The sequence below is a fragment of the Erythrolamprus reginae genome, chromosome 3 (assembly GCF_031021105.1).
Source record: "Erythrolamprus reginae isolate rEryReg1 chromosome 3, rEryReg1.hap1, whole genome shotgun sequence".
Classification (NCBI taxonomy): domain Eukaryota; kingdom Metazoa; phylum Chordata; class Lepidosauria; order Squamata; family Dipsadidae; genus Erythrolamprus; species Erythrolamprus reginae.
Genome location: NC_091952.1, coordinates 25,909,502 through 25,932,345, shown reverse-complemented (window position 1 = coordinate 25,932,345; position 22,844 = coordinate 25,909,502). Strand labels below are relative to the sequence as shown.

The following is a 22,844-nucleotide window of genomic DNA, read 5'->3' as shown; positions in this document are numbered from 1 at the left end:
GGTCACAAGTCATTTTTTCAGTGCTATTGTAACTTCAAACAGTTGCTAAATGAACTGTTGTGAGTCTATGGCTATCTGTACTTCATACTGAGTTTCAGCATAATTTAACAGGGTGGGTGAATGAGCTTATATTAAGTTACTAATAAAACAAATAGTTTATTGATCCCCCAGGATCTATAAACTATTAAGCAAACGAGATGAGAAACAGCCTGTCTCAGGAGCTAGGTACTTGCCCAGCAAGCAGGTGCATTTTTACTAGTTTCATTTCAATGTAACCTTTGAAATGCAAGTGGTGGCTTCTTTGAACTTGTTAATTTTTGCCATTTTATTACAACTATTGTAGTAGGTGAGGATAATTTCTCTTTCTTTAATTTTAAATCCAGCTAATTCTAGCTAGGTTTTTCAGTTTTTCCATTAATATATCTATTCCCTCTATAGTATTTTCAACTACTAAAACCAAAGCCTCTACAAATGCTCTAAAGTTATATATCTTCTATTTCACTTTTACCCAATAAAAGATAATAAGAACTTCCACAGTCAAAATGAACAACGGTATAAAAGTGGGAAATCTTGTCTTGTACGTTTTTGTACTTCATAAGGTTTAATCAATTCACCATTATTTGTCCTGTTTGTGAGATCTATCTCCCATTTGAAAAAGTACAGAGAAAACTAAAACATTAGCAAAAGTGTGAGAATGGAAGATCAAAACGAACTGATGCAAAAGCCTGATTTTCAAATTGAGAAAAAAATAAAATTATCTGTGTCCATATCCAATATAACATGTTATTTCAGAATACTTGTAGAATGAAATTAAGAATGTTTATTAAGCTGGGAAATGTTGCCACTAATGTTGTTTGATATATATATATATATGTAGATTGTTCTGAGTTCGGGTTTTGCCCTGTGTAATGTTTTGCATGTCTATGCGACGTTTCGGTGAAATCACATTCACCATCATCAGGCTGGAGTTCCAATCTTTGTGTTTTTGCAAATGAATATTAGCAACTGACATTTCTTCTTAGCATGTAGTGTGGGGGTGGAGATTTGCTTTGAATGTAGCAAATAGATTGGGTGACTATGCTTCCGTGATCTGATTGGTTGGTGTAATCATGGTTATAGAAGGAGGTGTATATAATCAATATGTCAATCCTTTAATTATTATGATTTTAGAATTTTATATTTGGAAATCAGACTTAAACAAAACACTTCATAATCTTCATGCCATTCCTTCTATAACCATGATTACACCAACCAATCAGATCACGGAAGCATAGTCACCCAATCTATTTGCTACATTCAAAGCAAATCTCCACCCCCACACTACATGCTAAGAAGAAATGTCAGTTGCTAATATTCATTTGCAAAAACACAAAGATTGGAACTCCAGCCTGATGATGGTGAATGTGATTTCACCGAAACGTCGCATAGACATGCAAAACATTACACAGGGCAAAACCCGAACTCAGAACAATCTACATACATATACCCGTGAAAATTTACGAAAACAAATATATATATATATATATATATATATATATATATATATGTATGTATGTATGTATGTATGTATGTGTGTATGTGTGTGTGTGTATATATATATATATATATATTCTAATAAAGATGAATATATTGTCTAGAATAGTGATGGTGAACCTATGGCACGGGTGCCACAGATGGCACATGGAGCCATATCTGCTGGCATACAAGCTGTTGCCCTAGCTCAGCTCCAATGTGTATGTGTGTGCCAACCAGCTGATTTTTGGCTTGCATGGAAGCTCTGGGAGGGTGTTTCTGTCTTCCAGAGAGCCTCCAGGGGGCCGTGAGACAGCATTTTTACCCTCCCACGTCTCCAGAGAAGCCTCTGAAGCCTGAGGAGGATAAAATACGAGCCTACTAGGCCCACCAGAAGCTGGGAAAGAGGCCATTTCCAGTCTCCAGAGAGCCTCCAGGTGCAGGGAAAGCTGTTTTCACCCTCCCTAGGCATTGAATTATGGGTGGGGGTACTTGCATATGCACGATAGCGCACGCTCACGCTCTTTCGACACCCAAGGGGGAAAAGGTTCACCATCACTGGCCTAGAATGATGTCTCTATTTGGAACAATTACAGTTTTGAAAACTGATGCACATTTTAAATAATGGCAAAAAGATTTATCCAGATTTCTACAGCAGGCGAAGAACCCAAGGGTTAAATATAAAACTGCCAGGATGCAAAAGTAAGTGAAGGGTTAGGACAGCCTAACCTTAATTTGTACTTTTCAAGCTTGTTGTTTGATTTAGATGAAACAAAGGGTTCTGTTTGAGAAATAATAGAATGTCAGAACTGGAAATCATAACTTGGGATTTGGAATAGCATGGGTTTATTGAGAAATTAAAAGGAAGTCAAGAAAACAACTGATTGCAGAAGCATATAATTTTTAATGGTTTTCATATCCAGTTTAAGGAAAGGTTCAGTTAAAATAAACTAAAATAAAAAATAAAATACAATTAGAATTGAAAAATACAAAATGGAATTGGAATTATGTACAAATAATCAATAGATAATAGGAAAATGTATAAACTTTTGTTAAAATTGGGTAAGGCAAGAACAGGTTAAAGATAGCATGACAAAATGGCTACTAAATTTAGATATAAAATAGAGATGCATGCCTGAGGCATAATGTAATGGTTATTAAATTCAAACTGTGTAATATTTAAAGAGAAAATTTATATAAAATAATGTGCCATTAATAAATGATACCAAGAAAATTTCATGGAAACATGAAAGGCATGAGGGTGATATTGTATAATGCATATCAGATCGTGCAGAATGCAGCTGCGAGAGCAGTCATGGGCTTACCTAGGTATGCCCATGTTTCACCATCACTCCGCAGTCTGCATTGGCTGCCGATCAATTTCCGGTCACAATTCAAAGTGTTGGTTATGACCTTTAAAGCCCTTCATGGCACTGGACCAGAATATCTCCGGGACCGCCTCCTGCCGCACGAATCCCAGCGACCGATTAAGTCCCACAGAGTGGGCCTTCTCCAGGTCCCGTCAACTAAACAATGTCGGTTGGCGGGCCCCAGGGGAAGAGCCTTCTCTGTGGCGGCACCGACTCTGGAACCAACTCCCCCCAGAGATTAGAACTGCCCCTACTCTTCCTGCCTTCTGTAAACTCCTTAAAATCCACCTTTGTCATCAGGCATGGGGGAATTGAAACACCTCCCCCGGGCTTGTTCAATTTTATACATGGTATGCTTGTGTGTGTGTCTGTTAGTATATGGGGTTATTTTAAATCTTTAAATATTTTAAAGTTATTTGAATTATTTATGATTTGTTATATCTTGTTGTGAGCCAGCCCGAGTCTTCGGAGAGGGGCGGCATATAAATCTAAATAATAAATAAATAAATAAATAATGGAAAGCTTAGAAAATCTGGGTATAAATTCACATAATGATAGAAGGGATTTTAAGGATTAAAATTGTTCTGAAACTAGAATTCTTCTTACTGAGACTTATGGATAATGAATTTGAAAAGATTCATGGTAAATTAATACCATATATGGAATCTGCACAAAGATTATTACAACAGTGGAAAAATAATGAAATTCCCACAGTGCAGGAATGAATTGTCAAAATATTGGAATCTGCAAAAATGGACCTGTTTGTTCAGAGAACAAATAACAAACTTTTTTTTTGAAAAGTGGCAAAAGGTTAGATGGTTTTTTTGTTGAAAGAAGAAGAAAAAAAATCAATTGATGGCTAAATAAAAAGGCGAAAAGAGTTGAAAAATGCCTACAAAGGGAAAAGGGATAATAGGAATATAATTATCCTCTTAAATTTGGCCTTTCCCTTTTTTGATTTTTCTACAAGAAAAATGTCAGTATATATTTAAAATGGTATTTAAAATGGTAATTTCTTTTTCCTGCTTCCCACACTATACTAGCAGGTATTCACATTTTTAAAACTATGCATGTTTAATTTAGCAATAATTTGTACTTCTGAGCAATTAAATAATTTATAGGTGCTTTAACATGTGAGTTCCAAAACTCACCTCAACAAAAATACTCTTGTAATTGTTTATGTTTGAGGTAGAAAGAGAATCGGATAATGTAAAGAACCACTTTAAGCCAGACAAGACTAGATACTAAGTGCTGCTCCTAGGTGACTTGATTTGAGATGGACTGCATGTATATAAGCAAATGATTTGCTATAGACCTGAGCTGATGTGACATTTCTCTGAAAGTAAATATTCCATCTTGGACAACAACATCATAATCAATAGTTTGATCAGATAGAACAGAAATAAGGTAATGATAAATGAAGTCTATAAAGTGTTCAGATACAAAAGTTTTATATTTTAATATAAAGCAAGGTTTCCCCCCCCTATTTCCTTGTTCAACGTATTCAATTTTAAGATATATAAATAGTTAAAGTTAAATACTGTACTGTGTTTCCCCGAAAATAAAACCCTGTTTTATATGAACCCTGAAATAAGTGCCTTATTGCCATGCACTCAAAAGCCCGATTGGGCTTATTATCAGGGCATGTCTTATTTTGGGGGAAACAGGCTAGTTGAAATAAAGTTAAATAAAAATCAGATCACAGAAGACTAGACTTTCTTAAACTTGCATATCCTTCTCAGGGCTTTGGCAAATTATAACTTGAAAGAAACTTCCGGTCAATTTTAAGTCAAACTGCATTATCTTTGTTTTTTGATAAGAGTTGTGTTGCTTCTGTGGTACAAAGCTCTTAGTTGGAGCAAATCTAGATCTTCTTGCCTAAATCGATAGAAACACCACCACCCCATTCTTCTTCACCTTAGTTTCAGGCTAAAGAGAAAGGCTAAGGCACCCTTCATTCCATTCAAGGGGGAAAAATAATCCACTTTGAGTAAGAAACAGACTTGAGATCCCAACTTACATACAAACATTTATGAGCGGTTGCCAATGACTGTAAGGTATTTTTAAAAGTTTAATAAATTACTTTGAAGATATTGAAAGGTATGGAATAAATACTGTATTTTGGATGAACAAATCTTCATCTTCCATTTTTCATTTCTTTATGTAGGACAACACACATAGCTTTAATGCGTCATTTCTCCTAGAAAAACTGGGGGCAAAATCCAATGTCCTGGATCATATTGTTTTTTACTTTATGTTTAGAGTACTTTTGATTAAGTTTTTGTTCATTCTACCCTTATGTTAAGAGAAAGGAAACAGCATAAATACAAGCACAATTCAGAATATAAATCGCATAGAGATAAGCATAGAAATTACTCTCCAAATATAGCAGCCTGCCTATAAACAAATGCATACTTACATATACCAACAATAATTGAGAAGGCATGCTCCAGTCTCAGGCAAAAGAGAAGTCTGTAGAAGTTGAAAGACATCAAGGAGAAACATAGGATGACACTGATCCATTCCTGTAGCCTTTTCCCTGTAAAAAGGAGAGATAATTTAAAGCATGTTGCTTTTTGCTCTGTTCGTATTAAAACATTTCAACATGTATGTTAATATGGTAATATTAAAGCATATTAACCAACACTTAACATGAAAGTCTTGTAGGGACAGATAACAGGTAGTGCTCAATAAAAGCCATAAGGATTGCTAAGGGAGGCAAGACCACAATAACTTTGCTTATTCACCGTTGTCTCTTGATGACTAAGTGGCTTAAGCCTGTCCTCCTTGCTTTTGAGCTGCAGAGCTCTTCAAAAGGTAAGTAGGTGAGAGGGGCTTGGAGGGTTTGGGACCAAGTGGGTGGGGAGCAGGCTCAAGGCCTCTGGGGAGCCAGTGAAGAGGGCAGGTAGGGGAGATAAGATAGGCAGGGGGCCTATGCAATGGAGTACTGCAGTGACTGCAACTTCGAAAATGGATGATCTGTAGCTTTTGCGGGAATCTGTCATAAGGTCTACTGGTTGCTAAAGGATTAGTCGTACATCAAGGATTACTGGTACACGACTTCACTTGCTGGCCTAAAATATTTCCCATTGGCTGCTTAAAAATGGCTGAGTGAGACCTCACCCTAATTTCTGGTAGAAGGAGTTGGCAGGCACTTTTAAATGTAGGTGTCTGCCATTAAGAGTTGTAGATGATAGATAAAAATTGTCCTCCTAGTGTTTTATTTTTGGATTTATATGTATATTTTAGAGACCCAACAAAACTGACACAGACTTCAGAGGATAATCAGAACTGCAGAAAAAGCAATTGCTGCCAACCTGCCTTCCACTGAAGATCTATATACTGCACAAGTCAAAAAGATGGCTGTGAGAATATTTACTGACCTCTCACATGTTAGACAAAAACTGTTTCAACTCCTACCCTCAAAACGTCGCTGCACTACACACCAAGACAACTAGACACAAGAACAGTTTTCCCCCGAAATATGCATCCATATTTGAAATATTGGACTTGGCACATTATGTTTTATTTGAATAGTTGAAAAATATCCATTTTTTAAAGTTGGATTAATGAAATGGAGAAATAATCTCACCACTTATCAGTTTGGCTTCTGTGTGATCAAAATATTTTAATAAGCACTCTCATAATTCTGAATTCTCCTTGAGTAGTGACTGGGAAACTATAAAAAGACAACAACTCCAGCAAGCATAAATGCTAGCATCCCAGGGAGAGGTACACATAGTTCTTCTGCCTACATCCTGAAGTATGTTGACTATGTTGCCTTAAATGGAAAAAAGAAATTCAAAACTAATGAGTTTGTGGAAGCAGATTTAATGGTACCCGCATAGCTCGCGTATATAGGACAAAGCATAGATTATTAGCTTGACAATATGTTTTTTAAAGTATATGTGAAATTATTATTATTCTAATTCAGTATTCATGATATCAAAGTTAGCATTCTTCAGAGAAGCAATTGTACCCTAAACAGAAGACTTTAAATGTTAAAGTCCACAAGGAACAATTAAGATGTTCAAAACATCAGGGCACTTAGATTTCACCTCCCAAAGGAAACTATGCTCAATCTCCGTGTGAAAGTAACCCTGCCATTTCAAGTCAAACACTAGTTCAGTATATATTATGCAACCATTGATTAAATTATAATCTGCTGAATAAATCAAAAGGGCTTGCATAACACACCAAGTAATAAATAATTGTTTAAAATGCACAATGAACACGGCCATATAACATCCTAAACCAGAATCAATTAAAACATTTACATCTTAATGTGAAATCAAAGGTTCAGAATTGTTTATGTATAAGAACTAGTAGCTGGATACCCGTGCTTCGCCACGAAACTGAACTGCTTAGCATGGAATACAATGTCTAAACTCCCTGCCTGTAGACCAGGAGTCATGCACTGGTTACGTCCACTGGCAGTTGGAACAGAGTTCTTTTCAGGTCGGGAGGGGGAGTAGAAAGTCTATCTACTTAGCACCAGAGTGTGTTAATAATAATATAAGAAATAACTAATAATATGATGATCACTTCAAAAAATCCTTTTCGTAGTGAACACCAAAAGCCAAGAAGAACATATTTGTCAAGTTTCATGTTTGTAGGTTTCACAGTTCTGGAGATATTATGATGATGCACGAGTGGTGATGCACGAGTGGTATTTTGCTTAGACAGATAGATAGAAGGTAGGTAGGTAGGTAGGTGGGTGGGTGGGTGGGTGGATAGATGGAAATGAAGTTAACTGGAAAGTGCCTAGATTAATATAATTCATAGCTAGTAACATGATTTGATTTTTTGTTAGCAAATTGTGGAAACACAGCCACTGGTGTACGCAACCCACTTATGAAAATGCAAAGTATGAACACCTCCGTTTTAAGGATTTAAGGCAGGGGTCAGGAACCTTTTTGGCTAAGAGAGCCGTAAACGCCACATATTTTGAAATATAATTCCGCGAGAGCCGTACGTATCTCCCTTTCTCTCTTTCTTTCTCTCTCTCTTTCTCTCCCCCTCTCTTTGTCTCTTTCTATCTCTTTCTCTCCCTCCCTCTATCTTTCTCTTTTTATCTCTCTCTTTCTCTTTCTCTTTCTCTCTCTCTCTTTCTCCCCCTTCTCTCTGAAGTGGGGAGGGCCGGGTTGGCACCAAGGGAGCTCGAGACGGGGTGCAAAAGGAAGGAAGGAAGGAATGGTAAAAGGGGCGATCAAGAGAGGAATGGGTGAATGAATGGACGGAGGGTGGGAAGGAAGGAAGGAAAGAGGGAAGGGACAGAAACAGAGGAAGGGTGCAAAGAAAGCAAGGAAAGGTGTGAAAGGGGAGAGTAAGAGAAGAAGGAGTGAAAGAAGGGAATGAGGGAGGAAACAAGGGAGGAAGGAGAAGGAAAGCAAGAAATGGAGGGAGGGAGGGAAAGAAAGAAAGAAAGAAAGAAAGAAAGAAAGAAAGAAAGAAAGAAAGAAAGAAAGAAAGAAAAAAGAATGAAAGAGCAAGAGAGCAAGAGAGCAAGAGAAAGAGAGAAAGAAAGAAAGAAAGAAAGAAAGAAAGAAAGAAAGAAAGAAAGAAAGAAAGGGGGAAGGGACAGGAACAGAGGAAGGAAGCAAGGAAACTTATGAAAGGGGAGAGTAAGAGAGGAAGGACTGAAGGAAGGGAGGGAGGGAAGAAGGTAGGAAGGAGAAAGAAAAGAAGAAATAGAGGAAGGGAAGGTAAAAGAGAGAAAGAAAAAGAGCAAGAAAGAAAGCAAGAAAGAGAGAAATAAAGAATGAAAGAGAAATAAAAATAGAGAGGGGGAATGAAAGAAATGGAAGGAGGGAAGGAAGGAGAGAAAGAAAGAGAAAGAAAGAAAGCAAGAGAAAGAAAAAAGAATGAAAGAGCAAGAGAGCAAGAGAGAAAGAGAAAGAGAGAAAGAAAGAAAGAAAGAAAGAAATAAAGAAAGAAAGAAAGAAATAAAGAAAGAAAGGCAACTTCAAAGAAAGGCTCACTGAGCATCTCTCACTCTCTCTCTCTTTCTATCCCTCTTTCTTTCTCTCTCTTCCTTTCTATCTCTCCTCTTCCTTTCTCTCTCCTCTCTCTCCCCCTCTCTTTCTACCCTCCTTTCTCTTCCTTCCTTCTCTCCCTCCCTCCCCTCCCTCCCTCCTTCCTTCCTCTCCATTTCTCTTTCCCTCCCTCTCTTTCCCTTTTCTTTCTTTTGGTCCACTTCTCTCTCTCTCCGCTTCTCCACTTGCCTCCCCCTCGCGCCTCGCCCTTCCCACCCGGCCACCCGCGCGCGCTTACCAGCAGCAGGAATTCAAGTAAGCCCAAAAGAAGCCATTGGCTCCGGGCGGCGTTCATGGCCCCCCCGAACCCCCAGCCCAGCTGGAGCTCCCTCTCACCGCCGCCATCTCCCTGCGACTGCCTGCGGCCGCTGCAGCCCCCCCCTCCCACCGGGCCACAAAGGACATTTGCCGCCGACGCCAGTGAAGCTTCAGCTGGGCGGGGCGCTGCTGGTACTTCCCTCCTGGGGCTCCCGCTCGCAGCTGTCCCCCGGCTTCTGCTCGATGCCGCGGTTTTCGGCGCTGTCCTGCTGTGCCCCAAAGACGGAAGGCGGGAAAAAGGCGAGAAGAATGGAGCTCTCCTTCTTCCTGCCTTCCGTCTTTGGGGCCCAGCAGGACAGCGCCGAAAACCGTGGCATCGAGCAGGAGCCAGGGGACAGCTGCGAGCGGGAGCTCAGTGCTAGGAGCCCTGTCTGCGAGCCAGATACGGCCATCAAAAGAGCCATATCTGGCTCGCGAGCCATAGGTTCCCGACCCCTGATTTAAGGTCTTCTCATAAACAACTCCTAGTTCATATAAGTTATTCAAATAGATGCATTTAAGCATCATCTATTTTTGCTCTTGGTTTTTAATTTATCAGGATGAAAAGAACTTTTAGGTACATGTTCAAAAACATTTTTTGTGTGTAGGGATTTGGCAGTAATGCTGTTGGAGTACAACTATAATCATTTTTTTTCTTGTCTTGTCTTTCATCACAGGGTAATTGTGAATGTATTTGACATACTGCCAAGGAGCTAAACCTTTCAGGGTCAAGGGGATTGCAACTCTTTGTAGCTACAAATTACTGTTACTTTTTTCAGCAAAACGTCCTGGATGGTTATTAATTGCAGTAGTAACTTAGCTTACAAATATTAATATGTCAGAATAGTCTTTTAACTGTGGTTGGAAGTTAAAACTTGCTTATTGATGTCATAGATCTGGAGGCCATTGATAAGAGGTGACTTGATCGAAGTGTATAAAATCATGCATGGGATAGAAAAGGTGGATAGAGAAAATGTCTTTTCTCTATCACACAATACTAGGACTAGGGGGTACTTCCTAAAGAAAGCGAGGACAAATAAAGGGGAATATTTCTTCACCCAGAGGGTCATTGGTTTATGGAATTAACTGCTAGAAGAGGCTGTGACAGCTGTCAGCCTGGATAGCTTCAAGGCAGGATTAGACAAATTCATGGATGCCGAGTGTATCGGTGGTTATCGAAACGGATGCCCAAGTGCCGCTTCTATGTTGGTTGAGGAAGGCAGGATTCCCTTGGGTGCCATTTGTTGGGGGTCAAGGGAAAGGGGGTTGCCTTCTTTTTCTGCTCAAGATCCCCATGTACAATTGGTGGGCCACCGTGTGACACAGAATGCTGGACTCGATGGGCTTTGGCCTGATTCAGCATGGCTCTTCTTATGTTCTTATGTAGCAGATCATATCCAGACCACTTTTCATCAATTTGAGTGACATGGAGCCAATTGAACCCAATTAGATTGATGCATTCTGAGTAAGAAATGGCAAATTAGAGATGTCCTAAGGAACAGAGATGACACCACGGCCAGAACAGACCAGCAATGAGCCTGGTGTAACAGAACCATTGTTAGAAGCAAAAGGAAGCAAAACAAAGTTGATTGTTTTTCCTTTTTGTGACCCTTTAATTCCTTTATTTGGGCTGGAATCGGGTAGAGCTGAGTGTTTACTGGATGGATGCTCCTTCCTGACACCTACCTATACAGAGTCTGCAGCAGATATTTTTTCATTGTACACTGATAAACATTTGCCGCTGCCTAGGATTGAACTCTCAACCTTGCAAGTGGGAGGTGAGTGGCTTCCTCTCTAAGCCACCACCCAGCTCTACAAAGCCGATTTATTTGAAGTAAAATGTATCTTTATAAAATTCTGGGAATCCTTCAGAGACATTTTGCCAGCATGTGCATAAAAGTATTAATGATTCATGGATTTGTGAATCTATATGGGACGAATTCTGGGATGAATTGATCCACATATGTAATCTTTTAGAGTAGAGAAATATTAAATTTGTTTGTACTTATGATTAAGTTCAGAACTCATTTCTTTAGCTATTGCTTTCTTTCCTTTTTTTCCTTCATTTTTCCCCGTTTCCCTTTGCATTTTTCCTTACTTTTTCTATTCTTTCCCCTATTTCTGATTTCAGTTTGTATTATCTTTTATTATTGAAAAAAATCTTAATAAAAAAGGGTTTTTATTTGAAATTAAAAACATTCAGGAGAGGAACACTTTGAAATAAATATAGAGGCACATTTTCTGTAAATCAACTTGGGATATATCTGTCAGTGCACCAAATATTTTTTTTCATCCATAAATCAGGCAAAATTTTAGCAAGATTATACAAGTTGCAAAAACATCAGTACAACTGAAACAATTCTGATAGCAGAGGTAAGAGATAAAGAGAAGTTAGGAAACATATGTATTTAGAAACATAGAAACATAGAAGACTGACGGCAGAAAAAGACCTCATGGTCCATCTAGTCTGCCCTTATACTATTTCCTGTGTTTTATCTTAGGATGGATATATGTTTATCCCAGGCATGTTTAAATTCAGTTACTGTGGATTTACCAACCACGTCTGCTGGAAATTTGTTCCAAGGATCTACTACATATTTATTTAATATCCTAGCTTTATTATTTTATAATAAGTGATTCAAGTAGCAAGGCATCTTATTCAGTACTCTTCCTTCCTTCTATTTTCCCCACAATAAGAGCCCTGTCAGGGAGGCTAAGCTGAAAAAGAATGACTGGCCCAAGGTCACCCAGCTGACTTAGCGCCTTAAAATGGGACTAGAACTCACACGCTCCCAATTTCAAACCTGGTGCCTTAATCACTGGACAAACTGGCCTTTTTAACTAAAACTGCCTGCTTAATAAAATGCTAATTATAGGCCCAACACAGCCCAAAGAAAATCGTGACCTTAGGGGCACTTCCTGCAGAAATGACAAATTAAATAGCATTTGGAGGTAATCTGAAATTGCCAATTTATTACAATGCTTTTGCATTATTTATGATGAGATCATACTTTGGAAGTGGTATGGATTTTCTAAAGGGTTTCTGTTAAGAAACTGTACTGAAGGCTGCAGTTGTATTGATCAAGGGGCTAGAAACAGGGGCTTAATAATTTTAAGATACGAGGTCTACAGTTTCCAGAATTCCCCAGCCAACTGGGGAATAATGATCTAGAACTAAGTTGTGTATGTGGAAAGATTGCATTTTGGATTCAGATATTTAAAAAATACAAATACAGCAGGACATGACAAAGACATACGGAATGATATATGGCAGTGATGGCAAACCTATGACACAAGTACCACAGGTGGCGCGCGGAGCCATATCTGAGGGTACGCAAGGCACTGCCCTATGTAAATTCCAGCACACATGTGTGCATTAGTCAGCTGATTTTTGGCCTTCTTTTCAGCTGTTTTCGCTCTCCCCAGGCTTCAGGAAAGACTCCTGAACCCTAGGATGGCGAAAAACGTCCCCACAGGCCTACCAGAAATCCAGAGGCTTCAGTGAAGCCTGTGCGCATATGCAGGGGAGGGTATTACATTATGGGTGTGGGCACGCGTGTGCATGCTATGATGTGCACCACACCTTTTTGGCATCTGAGCCAAAAAAGGTTCGCCAATCGCCACCACTGATATATGGTATTGGGAAAGTTAAGTCAATATTTCCTCTTTGGAATTCCTGGTGCCAAATTTGATTGTTTCCTTGTAGACATTTGATAACCTAATTGGTGTTGGTGTTGTTTTCTTCAGGATAATCAAAAACAAACCCAAAAGGATCAGAACAGCTCCCCATCAGTAATCAACACAACAAATAGGGGGTACAAACACCAGACCAACAATCAAGCAGTAAACAATATCCCAGTGAAGGAACCACCACCTCGGACAATCAAACAATACTGGTTAATCAAGGAACTACCAAAAAGAAAACAACACTCCCAGCAACACTGATATAAACAGAGAGCAAACTCCCTTTTAGCACTGAAGATGTTACGTAGTTATATAATGAAATATTTGCAAGAAGACAAAGACAACTCCCTTCTAGTACTGATGTTATCTAGTTGTGTAATAAAACATTTGGAAGAAAACAATCAAGGACAGAGAACACTAAGGACTCCACAGTAGAACACTGATCTACAAATATTTTCCTCTATTAGCACCAATATTTCTCTTTCACATTATAATGTTAGAACCTGGACACAGCCAATGAAACTAAGAGTAAAGTAGCGTTGGCTTACCTGAAGTTGGTTTATCTGCGTGCTGCAGGGAGAGTCCAAGCAAGGGTTAACTTCATGGGTTGGCATGGGGACCAAGTTAATTGATTGAATTAAACACGCCCTCTCTTTCTGCTCTACCGGCTGTGATGATTGTGTTTTTCAATGAATGTGTGTACATCCATATAAGGGAGCCAAAATCCAGCAACCCTGGACCCAGCAGCCAGGGCGGGTTTGGACAGTTCCCGCAAGTTTGGATTCTCTCTCCATTTGGGAATTTTCCCTGCACCACACCCTGGGCGGTCATGGGCTTATCTGTTGACCGGTCCCTACTGAACACTGTTCCTGTGTCCACAGGTAGAGAGGCCAAGAGGACCCGAGGAGCCACTTGGAATGGAAGAGAAGGCAGATACTTGGGAGACTGCAGCAAAATTGGGTCCAAATGTTGGGGTGCCTGTGCCAATGGCACCTCTGCCTGCTTCTGCGCCTTGGCAAATTGCTTTTCTAAGCCCCTGATGCTTTTAACGCTGCTGCAGAGGCCTGCTTCTCAGTAGTCTGAAGATTTACAGCCCTGTCCTTAGAGGAGGTCCGGATTTTGGCTGTGGCTTTTTTGTGGCCGCAACTTCCTGTCCCTTGTCAGACTTTCCAGATGTGGTGAAAGGCCCACAAGCCCTGGACACCCAGAAGTACTGAGGGCTGAAGGAGTAATGCCCATAGGCAGGGACTCCTATACTGTGCTTGGGCAAGGAGATAATCAATTCTGTCCCACGGATCCCTGGGAACAACATTCATCCCAGGCACTATCAATAATAGCGAAAAGCAGCTGGAACAAACAATGGTCTATGATAATTGCAGCATAAATCAGCTATAATTAGACTTCTAGGGCAGAAAAACCAGAACAAAATGGTGACCAGCAGCTGGCCAGCCATAATGGCCTCTCAAAATGGCCACCATCATGAACTGCAATGGAAAACTATCAGAATGGCCAAACAAAACGGCCGCCATGATGAAAGCTTCTCGGCAACAGGCGGATCGCAGCTAGGAAAAACAAAATGGCCACTACTTCAACTAAAATGGCTGCTGCCAGTCACAGAGGCAATATAAGCCTCTTCGGCACTCTCACTTCTCACCTCCTCCAGACAGAGCACAGCGACTCCAAAGGAACCGCTTGATCGGTCGATAAAGAAACGAAGAGGGCTTGTCTCTGTCAACTGCTGCTTCACTTGGAGTATAGCCTCATGAAGCAGGGACTCCAGCTACATCAGCTGTTTAGCGATGGCAGTTCTCTCCGGTGTACCAGCTAACCTGCATACATGCCTGCTGCAAATAAGTGATCTTTAGTTTTAAGGAAGAGTCCAAGCATACAAAACTTCAGTTGTTTATGAAAATTGGTAGCCGAGCTAATAAATACATCCCTTTTGCACCGAGTTACAAAAACTGAATCAATACAGCCTATGGAGCAGAGAGAGGGGGCGTGTTTAATTCAATCAATTAACTCAGTCCCCATGACAACTGATGAAGTTAACTCTAGATTCTCCTTAGCAGTGCACAGGAGAAGTTTACAGTTTAGAGCTGTTAAAATGAAATATATTTCAAACCTCCCAAAATGTCCCACTGCCAATGATTTCTTCACACATCTGTCCTTGGATTTGCAAGAGGCCAAGGAACAATAAGAGGAGATTTGACATGTGATCATTGTTATGTGAAGCCTTAACTAAGAGAACAAAAACTCTTTGTATAAAAAACAAAAATGTTCCAGTGGATGTTTTGAAAGCAGTTTAGTGAATCCTCAATTAACTGTAAAATATGTTATCTTTTTCATCAGAGCTGTTTGTGGAACAATCAAAAATACCAAACATGCCACTGTAGCTTCTCAACCTAGCACCTTCTGTGTCTGTTAACACTATCATTCCTATACTGTAATCTTAAACTATTGAGACAATGCTGGATTGAATTTTAAACTTTTTAAGAATGTCAAATTGACATGAATGGCTATGTTAAGAGTTAAGCGTGTGATTCTGCTGTAAACATATTTATTCCAAAGCATACTTTATGGCTGGGCAGCTCTGCAATATTTTATGACTATCCACATGGCCAATACAACAAACAGCTTCTATGGTGTTTCAGAATTGAATAAAGTGCAAACAGGTAAAAAATATTTTATACTCCGAAATTAAGTTCAAAATTAAAATATTGCTTCTTAGACACTTTGCCAGTTAAGATAGGCAACCGATAAACCAGATTAAATAAAGCAGTTCAGCTGATATTTTGCATGTATAAGCCTCATTCATTGGTATCTAGGATAATTTGGGTGTTACTTTTCAAAGCAGAGAAAAGGTGACTCAAAAATCACAGGCACACCATTGAAACTATAGCTACAAAACAAAAAACATGCTATATCCTGAATGAAGGAGTCAGCCAACATTTTTGTAATATTAGGTGTCAGGTCAAGTGTCAAATGAAAAGACAAGGTCCAAGCGCCAGGCCACACTTTACAATCCATTATTACAATACTTGTAGTACAAGATTCATACTCCTTGCTTGATTTCAATCCCATCCACCAATCTGATCTTTGTTTTCGGCTTTCTATTTTTAAACCCTATGCAGAACAGAAAAGGCTATCTCCTTAGGTTTTCCAGATTTCTTTATGACATGCTTGCCAAACCTTCATGATTCCGATTCTTGATGAAACTTTTCTTTTATGTACACTGAGAGCATATGCACTAAGACAAATTCCTTGGGTGTCCAATCACACTTGGCCAATAAAATTCAATTCATTGGTCTCTGGGAGGTAATCACGGCCCCCAGGCCTGCTGGCCAATCCAGGTCTTCACGGCCTTTCAGAAGGCCAGTAGGGTGGGAGCAGTATGGACATTGGGGGGAAGGGAGTTGATTCCATAGACCTGGGGCAGCCGCAGAGAAGGCCCTCCACCGCGGTCCAGCCAACTTGCATTGTTTAGTCGACGGGACCTGGAGAAGGCCAACCCTGGGCGATCTTATTGGTCTCTGGGAGGTATGCAGCAGGAGACGGCCCTGTAAAGAGTCTGGTCCTCGGTCATGTAGGACTTTATAGGTAACAAACAACACCATGAATTGTGACCGAAGACTAATCGGTAGCTAGTGCAGCATGTGGAGCTGCTATTATTAGCTACTACTAGCCCACTATATATTACGCCCCAAAAGGTTAATTTTTCTGAGCCAGTTATATACAGTAATCTGAACCAAGAACAACTCTTGACAATGTCACCCCAGAGATTTTCCCTGCTTCTACTTTAGCCTTCTTCAAACAGATCCTTAAAACCTGGCACTTATCCCAGACATTGAGTCAGATTAGATGGATGGCTCCTTGTAGGAATGATGAATGATTGAGATGTTTTACTATTTTTTCCTTTATTGTTGTTGGTACTTTATTTTTAATATTGTGTGCTACTTAGAGTTGCTGTGGAGTTGGATGACCTAGATTTTCTGTATCTCAATTTCAACTATTACTTTATGTAGACTGGCCCTAATGAGGATTGCAATTCAAAACATTGGGAGGACACTCCAATTAAAGATCATTCTGTTCTGTTGGGCTCTCTGGTACACTCCTCCCAAAAATTCACAGGTACAAATTTCAGACACACACACGTTTGAAAATTCAAAACAATGTTCTTTATAATGAAAATTCACTTAAACCAAGCCCTCTTTTGGTATAGCAAAGAGCACTCGTCTCCAAACAAACTGGTAATTTGTACAAGTCCCTTATCAGTTCTGTGATACTTAGCTTGCAGCTGTGAGGCAATTCACAGTCCTTCTTCTTTCACAAAGTGAAACACACTTTGCTCTGGTTTAGTTTCCAAGCCAGGGGGGGGGGGGGGGATCAGCACACAAAAGGTCAAAGTCAGTAAAGCAGTCATGAAACACAAGGATCAGATAATCCTCCACAATGGCCAAACCCACAGGCTGCTATTTATAGCAGCCTCACTAATTACCACAGCCCCACCCTACCACAGGTGGCCTCATTTTCTTTGATAATAATCTCTCAGTGTTGTTGTTGCCTATGCATCGCTCTCCGCATGTGTGGCTGTATCATTAACTCTTGTTCCGAATCCAAGGAGGAGCTAGATAATTGATCTCCTTCTGAGCTGTCTGCCACTCTCCTCCACCCTGTCACTCATGTCTTCTTGGTCAGAGGAGCCTTCATCATCAGATTCCACCAGGGGCCAAAACAGGCCTGCAGCATGTGGATGTCTCCCCCACATCCACAGTCCTTGGGGCAGGAGCTGGGCCAGAGCTAACCACAACACATTCATTATATTTTTATCATTATTTTTTTTTTGTTAACGCAAGGTGGTGTATACACAGCTACCGCCTAGTTTCTTCACATCAACCCTGTGAGGACGGCTAGGCTGAGAAAAATTGATGAAGTCATCCTGATGAAGTTTCATGTCTGAAGCACAACTAAAACCTAATTACAGCTGCACATTAAATTGGCTAATTAAACTGGCTCTGAAATTGATAAGAATTTTCCAATAGAATCAACACTCAGATTTGTGAGAAAAGGCATCCAGTCAGGTGCCATGATTACGGTCAGATTATTTATCAAATTGCATATATAGTCCACCTTTCCTTAAGAGAGTAGAGTTTTGAATGTTCAGATAAATAAAACACTTTATTCGTTTATTCATACATTTTATAAACAGTTTAGGAACTTACAAAAATGTTCATATTCTATTGTTCTGCAGTCTTTAAAAAAGGCATCCTGGTTGTTATATTCATAATACTTAAAATCAAGGATTTAAAAAAACGAGAAGGCCATACTGACAAAGAAAGCTGAGCTAAAAATACTATTGTACCCAGTGATGAGCCGTTCCACTTAATTATATATCCCAAACGCATACAGCCAAAAGGCCTTTCTTTAATTTTAACCACATCCCCAATCTATTTTTTATTTCATTCCTTCATCCAGAACTTTCACTGCCTTTTTGTTTCAACAAGAAAATGATTAAGATTGTTGTGCTGACAGAGAGAATTTTAAACCAGTAATTTTTCCAAAGGAAGTCTACCCACCTGCTCCTGTTTTATCATGCTAAACCGATACCATGTATGTATAATGTACTTTATATTACTCAGAAGAACTATATAAAAGAACCAGTTGGCCTAATGGTTAAAGATGCTGGTTTAAAACAAGAGGGTGGCATAAAAATAATTCAGTGATTTTGAGCTATTTTCCCTCAACCTTAAAGAGAAGATACCAGCAAATCACTTTCAAAGTTTTATCTATCTGTCCACATAGTCATCAGGAGTCAAAATAATAATAAATAAAATCTCACAGAATACCGCATGGATTATAGTATCAATTTCTGCCACCACATGGATTATATAGTATCAATTTCTGCCACAATCATTAAGGAAAGGGTTTTTTGGGACAGGAGAAGGAAGAAAATTATATTTTATTTACTTAAGATATTCTAGCCCCCTCTCCTTTCCACTCATGTCTTTTTCTTGGAGACTGTCTAGACACGTCCCTGTGGTTTATTTGGCAAGTTTTTTTCGGAAGCGGTTTGCCATTGTTACCTTTTTACGTTTGAACAAGATTAACCCAAGGTCACCAGCTGGCTTTGTGCCTAAAGTGGAACTAGAAAACTCACAATCTCCTGGTTTCTAGCCTGATGCCTTAACTGTTCACCAGAAGAGAAATAACTGAGTTACTCAATTAACCTTGAAAGTCATACTGTGCAATGCAAAGACTAGAGTTGAATAAAGCTTGCATAAAATTTGAATATAAATACATATCATTTGAATATAAACGGCTTAGAATCTGAATACAATGTGCAACTTTCTGTAACCGACAAAAGTTGTTTGACACAAAGCTAATTTATTTATTTAATTTTATTTATTTATTAGATTTGTATGCTGCCCCTCTCCGAAGACTCGGGGTGGCTAACAACATAATACTCTACAATGGGTATCCAACTCGCAGCCCATGGGCCGGATATGTCATGCGCTGTCCATGCCCATCCCCAGTTTAGCAAAGAGGGGGAAAGTCGTGATATGTCATATGGCAATTTGATGCTGTGACTTTCACACCCAAGCTTTACAATAACTGTCTATCTATAACTGTCTGGTTTGGTTCTGCAACCCAACAAGACCGACACAGACTTCAGAGGATAATTAGAACTGCAGAAAAAACAATTGCTGCCAACCTGCCTTCCATTGAGGACCTGTATACTGCACAAGTCAAAAAGAGGGCGGTGACAATATTTACTGACCCATCACATCCTGGACACAAATTGTTTCAACTCCCACCCTCAGAACGTTGCTACAAAGCAATGCAAGACAACTAGAAACAAGAACAGTTTTTTCCAGAACACCATCACTCTACTAAACAAATAATTCCCTCAACACTGTCAACTTTTTACTAAGTCTACACTTCTATTTCTACTAGTTTTTCTCATCATTCCTATCACCCTTTTCCTCCCACTTAGGACTGTATGACTGTAACTTGTTGCTTGTATCCTAAGATTTTTATTAATATTGATTGTTTCTTCATTGCTTATTTGACCCCATGACAATCATTAAGTGTTGTACCACATGATTCTTGACACATGTATATTTTTTTCTTTTATGTACACTGAGAGCATGTGCACCAAGACAAATTCCTTGTGTATCCAATCACACTTGGCCAATAAATAATTCTATTCTATTCTACAAACTATGACACCCTGGATTTTGGACAAACCTTCAGAGAATCTATAAACAAAAACAGAAGGTCTTCCAAAACAACCATGTCATAAATATAGCATGTCCCAATTTGCACAAGGCCATGATTTCTCAATAAAATCCAACTGACATCAAACCAAGACAATCATAACAGGTTATCATAAAGCAGTGTTTGCTTTTCCATTAGCAATAAGTTATGAATCCACAGTACATGGATTAGCATGGCTATCTTGCTAGAAAAGTCATTTTGCCAATGTGAGCATCTACACTACTGATTCCATTGTGTTAGGTCTTAGAGTGAAAACTTCATTAAAGAGTTTTCAACTCGGTCAAATCATGAAGTTTTTTTGACAACAGCATGAAGGCGGATTTCCACTCTTGTGGACCACTCCCTCGAAATTTCCCACAATTTCTATTCCAGGTAATAATAGGGCCCAAGCCTACTTTAATTATCCATTTAGTACATTCATAAAGGGGAATAACCCAGGCTGCATTAAGCTTATCTCTAAATAGGAAGCAAAACCAAGCTCCTCCCAAGTATTTTAAAATGAGATTTTTGATTTTATAAGAACCTCAGGCACACACCCCTTACTGACTACAAAGGGAAAAAAGAAAAAGGAAATACCTTTTATTAAAGGCATTAAACCAAATAAGATATTAAACCAAATATCTTGAACAAACGGGTTAAAGCAAGAAGACACCAACTGTAGATGAGGCCCGGACCTCACTTTATGTCCCCATATACCCTCTTCTGTTCTCTTTTAAGATTGGATCCAATGCTTGGCCCAGGGCAGGTAGACAGCTTTGCAGCTAAGGCAGCGTTAACCAAATTTAAAAAGATAGTCAACAGATAAGTTGACAATAAGCACAGTAATTATAGATTCATAGTCATACGTTTTCTTTCTTTTTCTTTTCTTCTCTTTTTCCTCGTGCTCTCATTCTTTATTCTTTTTCTTTCCTTTTTGTAAATTCCTTCTTGCATTTCTAATGTGTAATGTGATTCAATAATTTATATTCAATGTCCCTATATATTTGTATTTTCTTTTATGTACTTATCAGAAAAGACTTAATGAACTCAATCTGTATAGTCTGGAGGACAGAAGGAAAAGGGGGAACATGATCGAAACATTTAAATAGGTTAAAGGGTTAAATAAGGTTCAGGAGGGGAAGTGCTTTTAACAGGAAAGTGAACACAAGAACAAGGGGGCACAATCTGAGGTTAGTTGGGGGAAAGATCAGAAGCAACGTGAGAAAATATTATTTGACTGAAAGAGTAGTAGATGCTTGGAACAAACTTCCAGCAGACGTGGTTGGTAAATCCACAGTAACTGAATTTAAACATGCCTGGGATAACCATATATCCATCCTAAGATAAAATACAGGAAATAGTATAAGGACAGACTAGATGGACCATGAGGTGTTTCTATGTATCCCTTCCCTTGTTGTTAATAAAGATTATTTTTTTTATTTTTTTAAAAAAAGATTCCACTTTTCAGATTTACTAAATCTGATCCGGAAACGGGGACGGGATCCTTAACATATCCTCCATCGGTTACTTCCCCCCCCCCCAAGCATATGGGAACAAGCCAAACCTGCCCGTCCCGCCGCTTTTAAAACCTAAACCCCTCAAACTTGCACGACCCCTAGAAGGCTCATTCCGACGACCCTTCCCCGCGGGGCAATGGATTTCTCTCCAAAGGAGCCGCTCCAAGTGCGCAATAATCCCGTGAGAGGCAGAGGGGGGGGGGGAAGGATGAGCGAGATGGACGAACGGGGCCACTTCTCGTTACAATCCGGGCATCCCAATCCGAGGAGCTCCCCTTTGAAATCCCCGCACATCCCTCCTTACCGGGGGAATAGAGTTCAGCCAGCTCCCGAGCTCCCGCGTGCTGCGCTCCCCACCGGGGAAAGGAGTCTCCGGCTGCCGCTGCGATCGGTGGTGATTCTCCTTCTTCTTTTCCTTTTTCTCCTTCCAGGGCGGTTGACGCAGCGGCCTCTGGCTCGGACGACGCCCTGGCCGGTTCGGAGCCGGCTCCAGCCGTCCGGAGCGGGGCGCACTCGGGCATAGTTCCGGCGCGGCCTCGTTCCCCTTCTTGGTCGGGCAGCTCTCGGGGACCAGCCTCCCGCTGGAGCTCCGGCCCGGCCGCTCGCGCCCCGAGGCCAGGGGAGCCGCCTGCCGCCCGCCCGCAGGGCAGGGACGAGGAGGGCGGCGGCGGCGAGAGCAACATCGCGACTCGACTCGCCCCGCGGCCAGCCAGCCGGCACTCGCCCCGCGCCGCCCTCCCCCGCCCCCTCCCCTCGCGTCCGCCCGAACGAGGCGTCAGGGATGAGTCACGCCCCTCCGGCAAGGGGCCGACCAATCCGCGCGCGCTCGCCTCAGCCAATAGCGTTGCCGGCCTCGCTGAGGCGAACGCCCGTTCGGCTCCGCCCACCCGGCTGTGGCGAGGGTCCAAACGGGGAGGTTTTCCTCAGTTTTTCCTAGACACTGAACGGGTCACGTAGGACCTGGGCGGGAGGAATGTCGCGTGGGCAGGTCGTGCCCGGCTTGAGGGAGAGACCTGTGGCAAAAAAGGCGGGATGGGGGGGGATCTGAAGGCGTTGCCCGGGTAGCCCTGCCTTCCGTTTCATTTTGCATGGAGGTGTAGGGAAAACATAGAAACGTAGAAAATTAACGGCAGAAAAAGACCTTATACTCCACCTAGTCTGCCCTTATACTATTC

General features: G+C 40.6%; 1 protein-coding gene across 1 annotated transcript in view; it reads right to left on the bottom strand.

Moving 5' to 3' along the window:
- PEDS1 (plasmanylethanolamine desaturase 1) overlaps positions 1-22,406 on the bottom strand; it is a 38,942-nt gene extending 16,536 nt beyond the window's left edge. Inside the window, exons 1-2 of the mRNA XM_070744630.1 lie at positions 21,974-22,406; positions 5,302-5,421 (exon numbers count right to left, since the gene is read on the bottom strand). Coding sequence (XP_070600731.1) covers positions 5,302-5,421; positions 21,974-22,352 — 499 coding nt within the window. The 5' untranslated portion in view covers positions 22,353-22,406. The remainder of the gene's footprint in view (positions 1-5,301; positions 5,422-21,973) is intronic.
- Between the last annotated feature and the right edge of the window lie 438 nt (positions 22,407-22,844).